Source organism: Cotesia glomerata, linkage group LG1, assembly GCF_020080835.1.
Source record: "Cotesia glomerata isolate CgM1 linkage group LG1, MPM_Cglom_v2.3, whole genome shotgun sequence".
Classification (NCBI taxonomy): domain Eukaryota; kingdom Metazoa; phylum Arthropoda; class Insecta; order Hymenoptera; family Braconidae; genus Cotesia; species Cotesia glomerata.
Window position 1 is genome coordinate 982408 of NC_058158.1, and position 16165 is coordinate 998572.

Sequence of the window (16165 nt, forward strand, 5' to 3'; positions counted from 1 at the left end):
ATCTTTTATATTTTTAATTATTAAAAAGGTTAATTTATTTAGTGAATTTAATTATTATCATGCATTCCAGCTATCGAGTTATAAAAAGTGTCAAAAGAAAATTGCTATTTTTGCTTTTTATTTTAAATAAATATTTGTTAACAGTTAACAAATATTAACCATTAATAAATATTTATTAACAGTAAATAAAATGTACTTAATAAATTACTTATTAATTGATAACAAATATTTATTAACATTTAATAAATCGTACTTAATAAATAATTTATTAACTGTTAATAAATATTTATTAAATCTTATGTTAAAAAAATCATTTATTAACAGTTAATAAAGCTTATTAAATATAAAAAAATCCTTCTATCATTGCACGATATTACTCTAATAGAAATAAACGATATAATATATATTTATAATAGTTTTAAAAATAAACAAACAAACAATGAGAGTCAGAGCAAAAATACGATAAATAAATTTTTGCTATTGTTATAACATTAAGTGTATAGTTAATTGATAAAGTTCAATCTAATGGATAAAAAACAACTATTTGTGCATCGAAAGAACGCAAGTGATTGATTAACATTATTTAAGATAATAATATTAATCATAGTAATAATAATAAGAATAATAATAATAGTAATTGAAGAGATACAATTGATTGAACGTTAGTTGGGGTGTATTGAGAAGAAATGAATAAAAAAAAAAAAAAAATGGATAGATAGAAATGAATAGAAGGAGTCGAAAATAAAACTGACACGTATTGATAGAATGTTTTACGGATTGTAGAAATTTAGAAACATTTAAACGATTTAAATAAACCTGGGCAATGTCAACGAGAGCAATTATAAAATGAAAGAGATTCGCGAAGTTTAAAAATAAAAGATTTGGCTTTTTATTAATTATAGTGAGTTGCAATCATTTTCAATTCCTCTAGCGTTAAGAGAAGTTTAATTGCAATTTATTCGAGGAAAAAAAACATTGAAGATAGCAATTAAAAGAGTTAAACAAAGATCTGCGTTGACGAGAGTGCCTATTGAGGAAATATAAGATTGTTAATGCATTTGGAACGATTCGAGTGGAAAATAATGTTTTAAGAAATAATGTTCCACATATCTCTTTTTTTTTCAGTAATAAAAATAAATAAAACGCCGACTCAAGTCGAGCTGTACCAATTTTTTCGAGAATCCGTGATTCATTTTGGTTATTATCAATCTGAACTCTTCTCGTTCGTGAATTAATAGTAATTCCGATGATAATAAATACTGAAAATAAAATCAAGACACACGTCGACGTGTATTTATTGAAAAAACAAATACCAACATGTACATGTACCAATTTCAGATCGCATAGTAATTTGTAAATTACAAATGGACTATCAATTATATGCTGATATATGATAATACATGTGTTCTGCCACAATAAAGCAGTTTTGTAAATTAATCCACTTGAATTATTATTATTGTCATCTCTGACATGCGTTACATTTCCCTTTCAAATCCACATTCAATCGATTTCATGTCGATTTTAGTGTTAGGGGGGAGATATATCTAGATATTAAAAATGAAATATTTTGTTTTTGATAATTTAACAATTTTTTTTTATATATAATTTAATTTTTTTCATTTTATTTTAAAATTTTCATGTAAAATAATTTATTTTAAAAGACAATATTAAAATATGAAACTGAAATTGGAAAATTTAGGTAATTTTTTAAACAAGTAAATTATTTTAAAAAAATTTCCTTAACTTTTAAAGAATATTAATTTTATTTTTGAAAATAAACCCAAAAATGATAAAATTTTAGTTAATTTATTTATTTATTTATTTTAGCTGATATTTATCAAATAATTTATTAAATAGAAAATTTTATACAAAACTTAAATTAGTAAAAATTAGAAAATTGAAGTAATTTTTTAAACAAGTAAATTATTTTTAAAAAAATTTCTTTAATTTTTAAAGAATATTAATTTTATTTTTGAAAATGAATCTAAAAATGATTAAATGTTAATTAATTAAATCATTAATACTAAAATTACTTGGAAAAATTTTAAAATGCTTTATAAATAATGACAAAACTGTCAAACATAAAAATATCATGTCATTAAAGTTAGCCGACGTTTTTAATTTTTTGATTATTTTTCATTTATTAAATTAGAACTAAAAAATATTTTTAAAAAATTAAACTTATAGTTTTTCAAGTTTTTTACAAATGAAATTTTTTTTTTATTTTTCTGCAATGATTTTTTCGATAAAAAAAAATTCTTAAAATTTTTAGATGTCGGCTAACTTAATTTTATAAGAATAAAGTTAGCCGAAATTTTTGATTTTTTTATTTTGCTTAATTTATTAAATTATAACTAAAAAATATTTTTTAAAAATTGCACTTATAGTTTTTGAAGTTTTTAACAAGTGAGAAAATTTTTTTTTATTTTTTGCTAATAATTTTTTAATAAAAAAAATCATAAAAATTTTTAGATGTCGGGTAACTTTATTTCCATAAAATATCAGCTGTTTGACAGCTGAAATTTACAAAACAATTACTTAAACATAAAATTTCATTGAAAAATAATAAGTTTCCTACTTTTATCAAAAATGTCGCTAAAAATGTTCCTCTTAAAAATAAATCCTCTCCAATTTTCACAAATTAAAATCTTATAACCGAAATTTAAGCCTTGTGTCGCCACCTGTGTTTAAAGTTGCCGCATCATTTGTAATCCCGAACCCATCGGTAAGTTCGCTCAAAAACTAACTAATTACCCCAAAAAAAGCCCACTTTTCTCCCTTAAATCTTTCCAAGAAACTAAAAACTCGCTCCTGAACTCCTAAAAATAATAAAAAAGTTTTTTCCAAACTTAAAAAACGACACCATGAATATTAACAGCATCATCCATACAAAACTTTTTAAAAAATTCGGATCGAAGCGGCACCTAGCTTAGAAAATAAATTATTTACAAGGAAAATAGGCCGAGAATCTGATTGGCTGTTGAAGTGCGTCCCCCCACCAGTGTCTTACCTTTGTCCTCTTGGCGTCTGCCTCCATGCTACAGCTACAGCCGGCCTGCCGAGAATATAGCAGGCAAGAACAAAGAGACCGCGTTCGATTTTAGCTTGCGAGAGCAACTGGGAGAGAGAGAAAGAGAGAGAGAGAGAGAGAGATCGCTTAGAACTAAAGCGTCGGCTGGGGTCGTTGCATCGCGGGCATCGCATCGATCGATACTAGCGCTCCGGAGCCTGCCGAAGAGCGACGAAGCCACCCGACGCCATTTTTGCACACGCTATAGCAGCGAGGAAGAACGTCGTCCATTTTCCGTGATAATAAGCAACTCTCGGCCACATATACTGACCGCGCAGCCTGCGAGCAACAACCTGGTGACTGGTAAGGGAAAGCATACATTATAACACATAACATATATAATATAAAACATATACTAATACTCTATACTGATCGCGTATAATATTAAACGCTATAATACGGTCTTCAGTTTTAGTTGTTGGTGTGATCGTGCGCTCTAAGGTGTGCTAGGACGGACGAAACGTAACAGCAAAGTAGTACCAGATTAGAGAACAGTATAATCTCTGTTTCGTTAGTGCCGCTCTCCATAAACGAACTTTATTATACTTACGCGTCCAACGGGCGCGGCTTGGTGTCGCGAACTGGCGTTTTTAATATCACTTGAATTAAAATCATGTCCACCTTTGATTACATGGATTTGTGCCGCCTGTGTCTTGTCAAGGATCAAGTGTCCGTCCCGATATTCGAGGGCGACGGCGATGCCAGACAAATATTCCACAAGATAGCTTTCTGTCTGCCGGTCAAGGTAAGCCAACTACGCCATGCACTTCTTGGTCGCCATCTTGACGACTCTAAATGTTTTTTTTTTTTTTTACAATATATTACCTATTAAAATGCTTCTCAATCACTGAATATATCATATTTTACATGCGTATTCACTCAATTATTTATTTTATCCATCACTTACTGTACATCTGTTCTCTATATTTATATTTATCTTTACTAATTTACAAAATATGGATATTCAAACATAAATAATGCACATACATGTTATATTATTTTATTTTACAGCTTCAAGTTTTTTATTATTATTATTTTTGTTTTATTTACGGGACGCGTTGGCGTTGCCGCGCTTTTGCTCATTAATTTAAATTAAATCTATTTTGTTAATTAATTACTTATATTTTTAATTGTTTTAAATATGAGCATAGTCTAAAAGAGTCACCTGTAGCTCAGCGTATTTTTTTTTTTAGATCTGTTGATTTTAAATAATAGAAAAAATATCGCTGCTTTTGTTTAGAGAGAAAAAAAAATTGTCGCTCACTAAAATATTTATTCTTCAGCACGTGATGGCAATGAATAAATTACTAGTAGTTTTTAACCGTACGGGTTAATGACGGCTTTGTCTTGAGATCGATCCGGTTCGTTCCAATTGCCTGTAAACTTCCGAGAACTAAACGCTATCTCTATACTTTTCAAAGACACGATATAAATAACTTGTAATGTAATAAAAAGAAAAGAAAAAAATATTGTTAAGATGCTAATAAATTAATAATTGTTTTTACAGGTGAACAGAGAAGACAAATTGCCAAAAAAAATATGCGATGACTGTGCTTACAAGGTAGAACTGTGTTATCAGTTCTACAACACCACGGCCAACGCTGAAAAACAGTTGATGCAATGGCTCGGGGAAGTTGGACTCGAGGACAAGCAGGGTTACGAGCAAGAAGTTATGACTTCGGTAATTTTTTTTTTTTTTTTTTTTTTTTTTTTTAATGTTATATAATTGACTGGTTGATTAATTAATTAAATAGTAGCAATCTCGCAGTCACTATGTGACTGCTGAGACGTGAGCTATAAGTTATGAAATTTTGCTTTATTAAATAAATAATTTTGTTAAATTGCACTGTACTTTCTTAAATATTAACGGTTTTAAAGATATAAACTCATTCCGATGTTACACTCATCAAGAGCTTTCATTTGAGTACCCACATGCATTTTTGATATATTTTTCATATATACATATATATAATATACATATATATATTTATGTATATTATATATATGTATATATATATATATATATATATATATATATATGAAAAATTGATGTGGGTACTCAAATGAAAGGTCTTGATGAATCTAACATCGAGATGAACTTGAATATTTAAAAATGTCAATATTTCACAATATACAAAGTCAGTTCTTAATTATTGACATTTTTAAAGATATAAGCTCATCCCGATGTTACACTCATCAAAAAGTTTCATTTGAGTACCCAGATGCATTTTTGATATATTTTATATATATATATATATATATATATGAAAAATTGATGTGGGTACTCAAATGAAAGGTCTCGATGAATTTAACATCGAGATGAGCTTATATCTTTAAAAATGTCGGTAGGAGACAAGATACAAAGTCATTTCTTAATTATTAACATTTTTTAAAATATAAGCTCATCCCGATGTTACACTCATCAAAAAGTTTCATTTGAGTACCCACATGCATTTTTATATATTTTTCATATATTTATATATATGATATATATAAATATATAAAATATACGAAAAATTGATGTGGGTACTCAAATGAAAGGTCTTGATGAGGGTAACATCAGGATGAGCTTGTATCTTTAAAAATGTCAATAGTTTACAAGATACAGGGTCATTTCTCAATTATGTATCTAGAAATAGAGTATTTTCTTATTACCCAATAATTCATTGCAGAATATAATGAAGCAAGAGCAGGTAGACAACAGAATAAATGTAACAGTAATCTCCAATGAGGAGCAATCCAACAGCATGGAGATCAACATGATCGACGGTATGAGCCTAAGTTTACCAATTATCATGAACCAACAGATGCCCGCAGTGTCGATGAGCTCGACGGACAATTTACAAAGTATCCAGTCGGTTGCCGGGACAAGTGTCCAGGCGACTGGTAACCGCATGCGAAAAGACGGAGAAGAGATTGACACCGAAGAAGATGACAATTCTGACGACGAGTGTGATGCTGACGATGGTATAATTTTTTTATTTTTTTTTTATTAACTAAGGTAAAAGCCCCAATATATGATCATGTATCAGTATATGATCACTCCATGTATTTGTATACCTACATTTGTGAGTATAGATATACAAATACATGGAGTGATCATATATTGGGGCTTTTACCTTAACAATCTAATTAATTTTTTATTTTTTATAAGAGTATTTTACGAGATTTTACTAATTGTAATTTTAAAATCAGGTCTTCAAGTGGTGAAAGAGGAGAGTGAAAACACAAGTGGTAGCAGGTCGATGGAATCAACTACTTACGTGAACGTGTTACCGTGCAGCGAAGCCGGACCCTCAGGACTTCAGAAGCAAAAACTGTCAGATATAATTGAAATGGGAATGCAGCAGTCTGAAGACAATACCAAAACTGGGTAAGTTTCTTTATTTCCGTTTTTAAAAGTGTGAACGGCCAAAGATGTATTAAAAGTTGTGGTGATCACAAACAATTTTTTTTAACACAAACAATTTTTATTTCTTAAAACCAGTCGCTTCAATCTCATTTAAAATCTTAAAGCTTAATATTGAATTTATTTTTAAACTCAGAAATTAAACTATAACTTTTTTTTTCTTCAATTGATTGATAATTAACAGTAAAGTCTTGAATCTTGAATCTGGGTAATAAAACATGTAGCGTTTTTGTCATTGAGGTAAGTGCATACACACCCCACAACCATCTTTGGCCCTCAGGTGTCCAGCAATCTGATCAATTGTACTTGAAAAATAGTTCCGACATTTTTATTATCGTTATTTAAAATACTGCACTTTTCTTAAATCAATAATGCAATAAAATATGCAAATTGCTGGACATCTATAAATATTTTATGTGTATTTGAATCGATAGCATGAGTCTGACGGCGTTTATATCACAAGATATTAAATTAAATATTTATTGAGTAAATTATTAACTAAAAAAAATTGATAAATTTTGATGTAAACGCAGTCAAAATTATTTGTTCATTGCAAACAGATAAATTTATAAAAATTCACCACCGATTTAATTAATATTCGATGATTTAAAGAGTGTCTAGTATGAAAATTAAGTTAACCGACATCTAAAAATTTTCATAAATTTTTTTTACAAAAAAAAAATTTTCATCTGTAAAAAATTTGAAAAACTACACGTGCAATTTTTTAAAAATATTTTGTAGTACTAATTAAATAATTTTAAAAAAATCAAAAAATTAAAGACGTCGGCTAACTATGAAAATAAAGTTAGCCTTCTGAAAATTTTTAGAATTTTTTTTTATTGAAAAAGATGATTAAAAAAAAATTTTCATTTGTAAAAAACTTTAAAAATTGGCAGTGCAATTTTAAAAAAAATATTTTTTTGTTCTTATTTAATTATTAAAAAAAAAAATTAAAAACGTCGGCTAACTTCTGTATCATCTAATAGATTATTTAATTTATCTGGTTTCATTGGACAATATTTTGTTTATGTTGATGTGTCGATAAAGTATACCACGCTTTACGTGATGGCACTATGCCGCACTCGGTCAGAGCTGACTGAAACAAATCACTGACAATCGATAGGTCGTGAATTTCGTAACTTGCCTATTACTTCGACTGGCCAAGGATTCACTGACCTCCATATCCACTCAGACAAATTCAAAAGTACTCTTATCAAATTATTTATATATATTTTACCTAATATTCCACGCAACAATTTACATACTTATTTATTTACTATTAATTATTAATATTTCACTATTGATATACTATTTATTATTATATTTTATTATTGTCAATATTTTTTATTTAAACTGGCAAGCACAATGTGATCAAGGCATTTTATATTTATTAAAAAAAAATACGCGTGTTTTATAAGACTTAAAAAGTGAAATTTTTGAAAAAAAAATTAATTGAGTAAAAAACGAAGCTAAGCCATCGATCTAGTGCTTGACTGACTCGTAAGAATTATCAATGAAAAAAGAAGAGTCCTATTATTTACTGAGGATTCAAGAGGAGAGACAGATAAAAATTGATTAAAAGGCGAGTATTGATTTTTTTCCACTAGGTTTTTTTTTTTTTTTTTCAACTAAATAATTTTTTCTACTCATTTTAACGCTCTTGAAATAATATTTTTATTGCATCCAAGAAGGACATTATCGCGAGTCCTTCTTGAGAATAAGAACACGAGAGGGTAAAGTAAAGTTGATGAGAGGCTGCTTGGTATTTTATTTTGGCGAACCGGTTTGTCTGCGCGCACTAGCATCCAAAGAAAGAATCGCTAGAGGCTCCTTTGGCCGTGACTAACCGTGTGTTGGATGACCGCAAAGGCCGCGGCGGTCTCCGAATCACGTGCTGAGCTGTTTGCTGTCGCATCCGCGGTTTTGCCACATTTTCCAGCGCTCCTCTCTCGAATACTTCCACTTTTTTTTCCGATTTTTTATTTAAATATTATTACCACTATTTCTTTTAACTAAAAATTTATTTAACTTTACAATAAATATTTTAACTGCTGATAACTCGGCTGCATTTTGCGCCAGTGTCATGCTACAAGACTGTTTATTTATTTGTTATTTTTGTTCCACTGAATTTTAATACTCAGATTACGACAAAGCATAATATAACTAAACATCCGATCGATGTGAGTGCGAGTGTAATAGAATAATATTGAAGAAATCACTTGCACAAGCAGTTAAGTCCGGAAAATTTATTATTTCCGGATCGGAGTTGGATTACTGTTTTAAGGTGAGGTAAATTATTTTATTATTATTAAGCTTCGATAATTTTTTTTTATAGAACAGTAACAAGACTTGATAATTAAAAAAAATACATTTGTATTTTTTTACAATCAATTTATCCAAAAATTAATATTTAAAAATTGACAATAATTAAATAAATAACGCGAATGACAGTCTCAGCAATGCTCAGCACCTTGCACGGCCATTTGGCAGAATCACTCGCAAAATATACATCAAATAATTTATTATTATTATTTAAAATATATGTCATCACCGCCTGCTAATCGTGTTAAAGTCTGCAAATGGATGCAAAAATTGAAAAAAAAAAAAAAAAAAAAAAATATGTGTGTGTACCAGAGTACACAGGTAAGAAGTGAAACTTCTTTATGACGTATTATTTTTCTACTATTTACAACTTCACAGAAATTGGGTAGATAAGGCTTAAGAAAAAAAATTTTTTTCTATTAAATTAATATTTTAGTATTATTGCATACAAATAATATGAGTAATTTATTTTATCATTGCTCCTATTATAATTATTTTATTTCATCAATTATGATCGCATTAGTACCATGATTGTCATTATTTAATCTAAAAATTAGTTTATCAGTTTACAAAAATTCTATAATAAACTTTGACATTCATGTCATAACTTAATAAAAATAATTTAAAGTAGATATTTAATAATTTACTCAATTACACAAGTTATGAGAAAATAATTGGAATTGTCTATTCAAAGTAATACAATTATATACAATGATTTTATAGAATTCCAAATGAATAAATAAATCATTAAAAAAGATGAACATATATGGGTAATTCTCTGTAAGGACGTCTTAAATCTGTACAAAATTGTCCGACCAAATTATTTTTGATTTTATTAGAAAAAAAATTAACAAGGGCTACAAAATTATCACCTTAATCATAATAAATAAATAGCCAAATTAATTTTTGCTTTTTCGATATTTGTGTGTCTTTTGCCATATAACATGACAGGGGACTGTTTGCCAGAGGACTGTTTTTTTTTTTTATGCAATTGAGAAAAATCAAGCAAACTATTTCAATGCGTTCAACTTTTCAAGTTCTCAATGAATGTTTACATTAATTAAAATAATATTAAGACTTATGGATCCAATTTTATAAATAAATTATAAATAATAATAGTTGTCTGGGAACTGAGTTTTCAAGTGGCCCAGACACATTTCCAGCACAAACGGTGCTTTGACACTAAATAAAATGGCGATAAAGCGCTAACAACCCTGTGGTTATTAACTCAAGGCTAGTTAGATCCTTATAATCCTTACAAAAGGTAAAATAACACGCTGGATTTTTTTTTTTTTGGCTTTGAACTTCTGACAGGGGACTGTTCTTAAAATGCCTGGGACAAACTTTGGTTTAATGAATTTAATGAAACAAATTAATTTTTGGTACTTTTTATTGAAGAAGATTGTTAGTTAACTAATTAAGTTTATAAACATTATGGACCAAATTATATATTATGGACGAATAACTTAAAATTTAATCTTAAAGTTTTAATTTTGTTAATGGGACAGCCCAGGGGACTGTTATTTCGGTGGTTTACAAATTTATAGCAAAAAAACCAAAATTTGCTTCATTTTAGTTTTCAATGCTCCAAATAGAAATGTTTTTTTACTTTCGTAACAAATTTTTTTTAGTAACAAAATAAGAATTTTTCTAATAAAAAAATCGTTGGGACAGCAAAAAACATCCTTACAGAGAATCACCCATATATATTTTTATTTTCTAATTGTATTTTGCTTTATTTTTAAATTACTATTTAATTTATTTTTAGAATTAATAATATTTACTAAATCTATTCTTTACATCGCTGTACAGAACTTTGATAAAAAAAAACATGGCGCGTAACCAAAAATCGTAACGATTTTTTTTTACATTGCTATAAAATTTCTCTCATACGTCGATAAAGAAGTTTCACTTCAAAAAAAACAAACCAAAAAAAAAGAAATCTACACATTTGTAAACGGCACCATTCTCCGTAGGATTGTGTCGATGGGTGTTTGTGTCAATTACAGGGAGACAGAGAGCTTCGGTGGGTTGTCAGGAATGCTCCGTCAAATCTTGTCACCATCACCGGACATCAACGACGGCTCTTACCTGAACTGCTGCAACCTCCAGCCGGGGTTCTTAACCAACTACACGAGCATGATGTCACCGGGAGTTCAGTACATAGCTCCGATGTCCTCGCCGTATCTGCATCCCTCACACCCGTCCTCAATGATCCCGCTGGAGCAGATGGCTCCGCTGGAGCACCTGGAGGTCCACACAGAGTCCCACCAGTGTTTGAGCTGCGGACTGGAGTTCCGCAGCGCGCTCAAGTTAAATTACCACATCAGAATGAATCACCAGGTTAATATCAACAGCAACGACTTGCGCCGTCGCTTGGACGCCAATGACAACAACGGCCAGATTAAATACTCTTGCTCAATATGCGGGCGGCTTTTTCCGAACCTGGGACACTTGAGGATGCACGAGACGTCTCACCAGCAAATTCTCCAGCAGCAAAATCAGCATCAGCAGCAACAACATCAACAAAATCAAAATCAAAATCAAAATCAAAATCAAAATCAGCAAAATAACGTAATAGTGACCAACGCTACGTTGATGTCTCCACCACCGGACCAGACAAATGAGCAGACCTTCAATTGCGACCACTGCCAGGCGAGCTTTCGGTACAGAACACTCCTGGAGCGGCACAAAAAAATCCACCTGACTGGCCAGGATAAACCCTACACCTGCCCACGCTGCCCAATGAGGTTCGAGACTCGCACTTTGTACAATCACCACGCAAAGACCCACAAGTCGATCATCCAAAGCTCGACTCCGGGCCTGGTCAGCAACCCGTCGCCCACAAACATGAACCACGTTCCGACGGTGCCGACTTCTACTAGCAGCGTGATGGACAAGCCGGCCTTCGACGCCCCGGTGTCTTATCCCTGTGACTCCTGCACCAAGCAGTTTCATACTATTGAGTCGCTGACCAGCCACAAGGCTGTTCACAGGTCCCGGCCTCTGGTTTGTGACGTCTGCGGCAAGGGGTTCACCCATCGCAAGTACTACGTTGTTCATCAGAGAATTCACACCGGCGAGAGGCCGTACTTGTGCGCAATGTGCGGCAAGTCCTTCACTCAGGCCTCTACTCTTACTGTTCATCGCCGATACCACACTGGCGAGCGGCCTTATACGTGTACTTTATGTGGCAAGGGCTTTGTCACACGTACTATTATGCTCAATCACATGAAGAAACATTAATTTATGGTTTATTTTCACGTTTTTCCTGTGATAATTGTTTCTTTTGTTTATTATTATTATTATTATTATTATTATTATTATTATCATAAATATATGTATACATATTGTTATTAATATTCTAGATTAGCGGATAGTATAATAGGGCCGATAGAAACAAGTTGGATTACAGATTTAATAGTTGCTCCAATTGGTGTTTTAAACGGCCGGCCAATATTACTATGTGCCTTTGATGTCGCGTTATTAAAGTCAAAAGAGTGTATAAAAAAATTCTTTTTTTTTTTTTTTTCTAATTAAGGAATTTACAAAAGTAAAAATCTGGTTGAAAAATGCAAAAAAAAAAATTTTTTTAACATAAGCCTTTTTTGTTTTAACAAAAAAAAATTTCAAGTCGAAAAAATAGTTAAAGTTGCTTCTAAGGTACCTTAAAACGTTGAGATCTGACGAAAAATTAATTTTTGGAAGTGAGATTAAAAATTAACATTGCAATTTTTAAAAGTTTTTTTTTATTTTGTGAAAATTCACTAAAAAAAATTGAAATAAATTTTTTTTTATTTTTTTTTTTCAAAAAATTGGACTATTGAATTTCAGTTCAATTTGAAAAATTATTTTTTTTACTAGATCTTTTTTGGAAATTCTTTGACTATTTTTTCACATATACCGTTTTGGTTTTAAAAAAAATTTTTTTTTTTAATTCAAAAAAGCGTGTATGAAAAAATAGTCAAAGTTGCTTCTAAGAATCTTAAAACATTAAGATCTAATAAAAAATTAATTTTTGGAAGTGAGACTGAAAACTAACATTGAAATTTTTTTTATTTTGTGAAAATTCACTAAAGAAAATTAAAATAAAATTTTTTTTTCTAAAAATTAGACTATAATAGTAATTTTCAAAAATTATTTTTTTACTAGATTTTTTTTAAAAGTTCTTTGACTATTTTTTTACATACGCCTTTTTGATTTTAAAAATATTTTTTTTTAAAGTCAAAAAGGCAAAAAAAAATTTTTTTTTTTGTGTTTTTGACCGGATTTTTATTTTTATACATTTCCTGGATAATATAGGAAAAAAAATAATTTTTTTTATACGCCTTTTTAATATTGGTAACGCGATAAGTCGATTAAAAATTGACGTTATTACTCAAAACACCGCGGTCTCGCGAAACTTAGAAAAGAATAGTTTATTAATAAATAATAATTAAATAAGTAATATAAAAAATAAAAATAAGGTTAAAGATAAAAGTAAAAACTTATAACAAAAGTAACTAAAGAATTCAAAGTGCCTTGATTATTATAATACATAAGTGAATATTAAGGAGTCGCTTGAATAATCATTGAGTGGACTCTTTCAGTTATTGCCAAGTTGATAAAACGTACTTTTTAAAAAAACTAACTTTTGCGTGATATGACATGAAATCATATAGGTATAATAAAATATAATCAAGTTGCCAAGTTGCGGGAAAAGCGCCTAGCCGGCAAGTATAAGTTGTAAACAGTGATATTATATTAGACTAATCGATTGTCCGTATAGTATAAACCTTTCATATTAATCATTATTACTACTTATATATTCTATGTTATTTTGTGTAATACTTGGAGGCAAGTCGTGCCTTTATACTCTACATCTATCGGTTTTATTAATTTATTTTTCTTTTAATTTCGTCTATATAACAGTACTCAATTAAATAAACAAATATTCAAAATGTTTATCAACTAAACTCTTACAATTATTAAAAAAAAAAACAATTTTTTAAGTTTCTTTTTTATTAAAAAATTTTTTTTTCAGTGGATCAAGGTAAGATTTAGATCACCAACAGCGTTCATTGTCTAAAGCTTTGCCGACAGAACTTTATTTAAATACTTGGTAGGATAATTTTGTTTTCAGATATCACTAAAAGACAGGAATATAAAATGATAATAACAGTTGAAGAGTTGTTGAAAAATATAAAAAAAAAAAAGCGGAAGGCCTGTAATTGTTAAATTGCCAGATCGATTATAATTGAGTAAACTACAACAGACAGATGTTCCCGTTGGGAAGTTTATCCACGCGCCTGCGTCTATGTCCATATTATACGTTAAATAAAGACCCGACGGAAGAAGAATGATCGATAGTACATTTTCGCGGGCTCTTTGTATACAACCTGGATGACCAACTTAGATGTACAACCAAACGGTCAACGACTTTTTATTTTTTCTTTGTTATCATTATCACGAATGTACGCAAGGTCTATATTACCTATGTGTCTGTCTGTTTGTCTATCTATCTCTCAATCAATCTACTACCTAGATACACTACATATCTATCTATAATCTATGTCATTATAGTATCGTGTATATTTTTTATTTTTTTTTCTAGGCTAGAACTCTTCTGATTCTAATTCAGTAAATTGAATCGATTTAAAAAAAATTTAATAAAATATTAACAACTGCGTCGTTAGAATTAATTTATTACTCCGTAAATAAATGAAACTACGGTTTGAACATCTAGCACTTATAAAAAAAAATTAAGGGGGTATTCTAGTCTAGAAGCATGAATTTCAGGTAATTTTTTCAAGTGCTGTAAAAAAAAGGCAATCAATATTTTTACTATACATTTTTTTATAAGTTATTTGAAAATTCAAAAAATTAGCAGCTAATGAAGTGCACGGAAAGGAAAAGATGACACTGAATATCAACCCAGATTATACTGAGTGAAAAACAAATTTCAGATAGTAGCTAGTATAAGCCAGATTACAATTCATATAATCCAGATATCACGCAGTATAATCTGGATTACAATGAGTATAATTTGGATTTTTCCAGCTACTATCTGAAATTTTTTTCACCACAGATATCACAGAGTATAATCTGGGACAATATCCAGTATCATCTTGTTCTTTCCGTGTGAGGGGGGTCTCAAAAAATTGGCACGTGACCATGTCTACGATTCCAACTCTCCTAGCAATCTGAAATAAAAAAATAAAAAAGATTAATAATCTAGAGCAATGTCGCTATGGCATGAACTACGGTCAAATTTCAATTTTTACTATTTTTAAAAAATTCGAAAAAGTCAAAAAAAAATTTTTTTTTTTTTTTTTTCAGACAGTCGCTATTTTGTGAAAAAAATTTTTTTTCAACTTTTTCCTAGTTCATGCCATAGCGACATTACTCTAGATTAATAATCTTTTTTTATTTTTTTATTTCAGATTGTTAGGAGAGTTTTGAGACCCTCCTCACTTCATTAGCTGCTAATTTTTTGAATTTTCAACTTTTTTCATTTTTTAATTTTTTTTCTGTATTCTTGTAATGTTAATAAATAACTTATAAAAAAATGGATAGTAAAAATATTGATTGCCTTTTTTTTACTTCAAAAAATCCTGAAATTCATGCTTCTAGACTAGAATACCCTTAAAAAAAAAAAATTGAATTGAAGAACCAGTAAGATGATTAATTAAAATCAGTAATCATTTTAATATAAAAAATAAAATATAAAAATAGTCGTAGTAATAACGTGGTTAATTGACTTAGCATTGTCTCTTATTTGCAGATTTTTTGTAACGAAACTGACGACCATATCACCGGAGCAGTGCAACATCGACGGAATAAAGGTACTGTGCGAAGGTTCGAGCCACGAATTGGTGCTAACAGACCAGACTCTTCACGTGACTAAAGACGAGAATCTAGAAGAGGGAATTGTACCAGAGGGAATTATTTGTGAGCTATGCGGGGACAGATTTTTGAACGACAAAGACCTGGAGCTCCACTTGAGTACGCACGAGCACTTGAGATCAGAGCATGAGTACCAGATCATGGAGATGGAAGAGGACACAGCGGAAGAAGTGGTCGAGTCCACGGAGATCGATGACACCAAGGTCGTCTACGTCTGCAATAACTGCGGGCGCAGTTTCATGACCGCTGCAGCTCTTAACAAGCACGAGCAGCAAATGCACGCTAGTTCTGAGCCTAAGTACTACTCTTGCAGCCAGTGTAATTACGTAACGCCTCACAAGAAGAACTTGGCGAGTCATGAGCGGCATCATGACGAGCAGGAGTACAAATTTGATTGTGAATTGTGTCTTCAGAGATTCTACACTGTGGACAGCTTCGAGGAGCACCAGCAGGAACATCAGCAAGAACATCAACAGGAA

General features: G+C 30.2%; 1 protein-coding gene and 1 long non-coding RNA gene across 3 annotated transcripts in view; both read left to right on the plus strand.

Annotated features, from left to right (window-relative positions):
• Window positions 1–3188: 3188 nt before the first annotated feature.
• LOC123270844 (zinc finger and SCAN domain-containing protein 2-like) overlaps window positions 3189–16165 on the plus strand; it is a 39021-nt gene continuing 26044 nt past the window's right edge. Inside the window, exons 1-5 of one of the 2 annotated variants that reach the window (XM_044736991.1) lie at window positions 3189–3373; window positions 3480–3815; window positions 4578–4751; window positions 5743–6037; window positions 6266–6443. In XM_044736991.1, coding sequence (XP_044592926.1) covers window positions 3684–3815; window positions 4578–4751; window positions 5743–6037; window positions 6266–6443 — 779 coding nt within the window. In that variant the 5' untranslated portion in view covers window positions 3189–3373; window positions 3480–3683. The remainder of the gene's footprint in view (window positions 3374–3479; window positions 3816–4577; window positions 4752–5742; window positions 6038–6265; window positions 6444–16165) is intronic. The other variant, XM_044736998.1, reaches the window with a different exon arrangement.
• LOC123270899 lies at window positions 13071–15711 on the plus strand. Its single transcript, XR_006510715.1, has 2 exons — window positions 13071–14211; window positions 15565–15711. It is a non-coding gene; the product is annotated as an uncharacterized LOC123270899 (long non-coding RNA).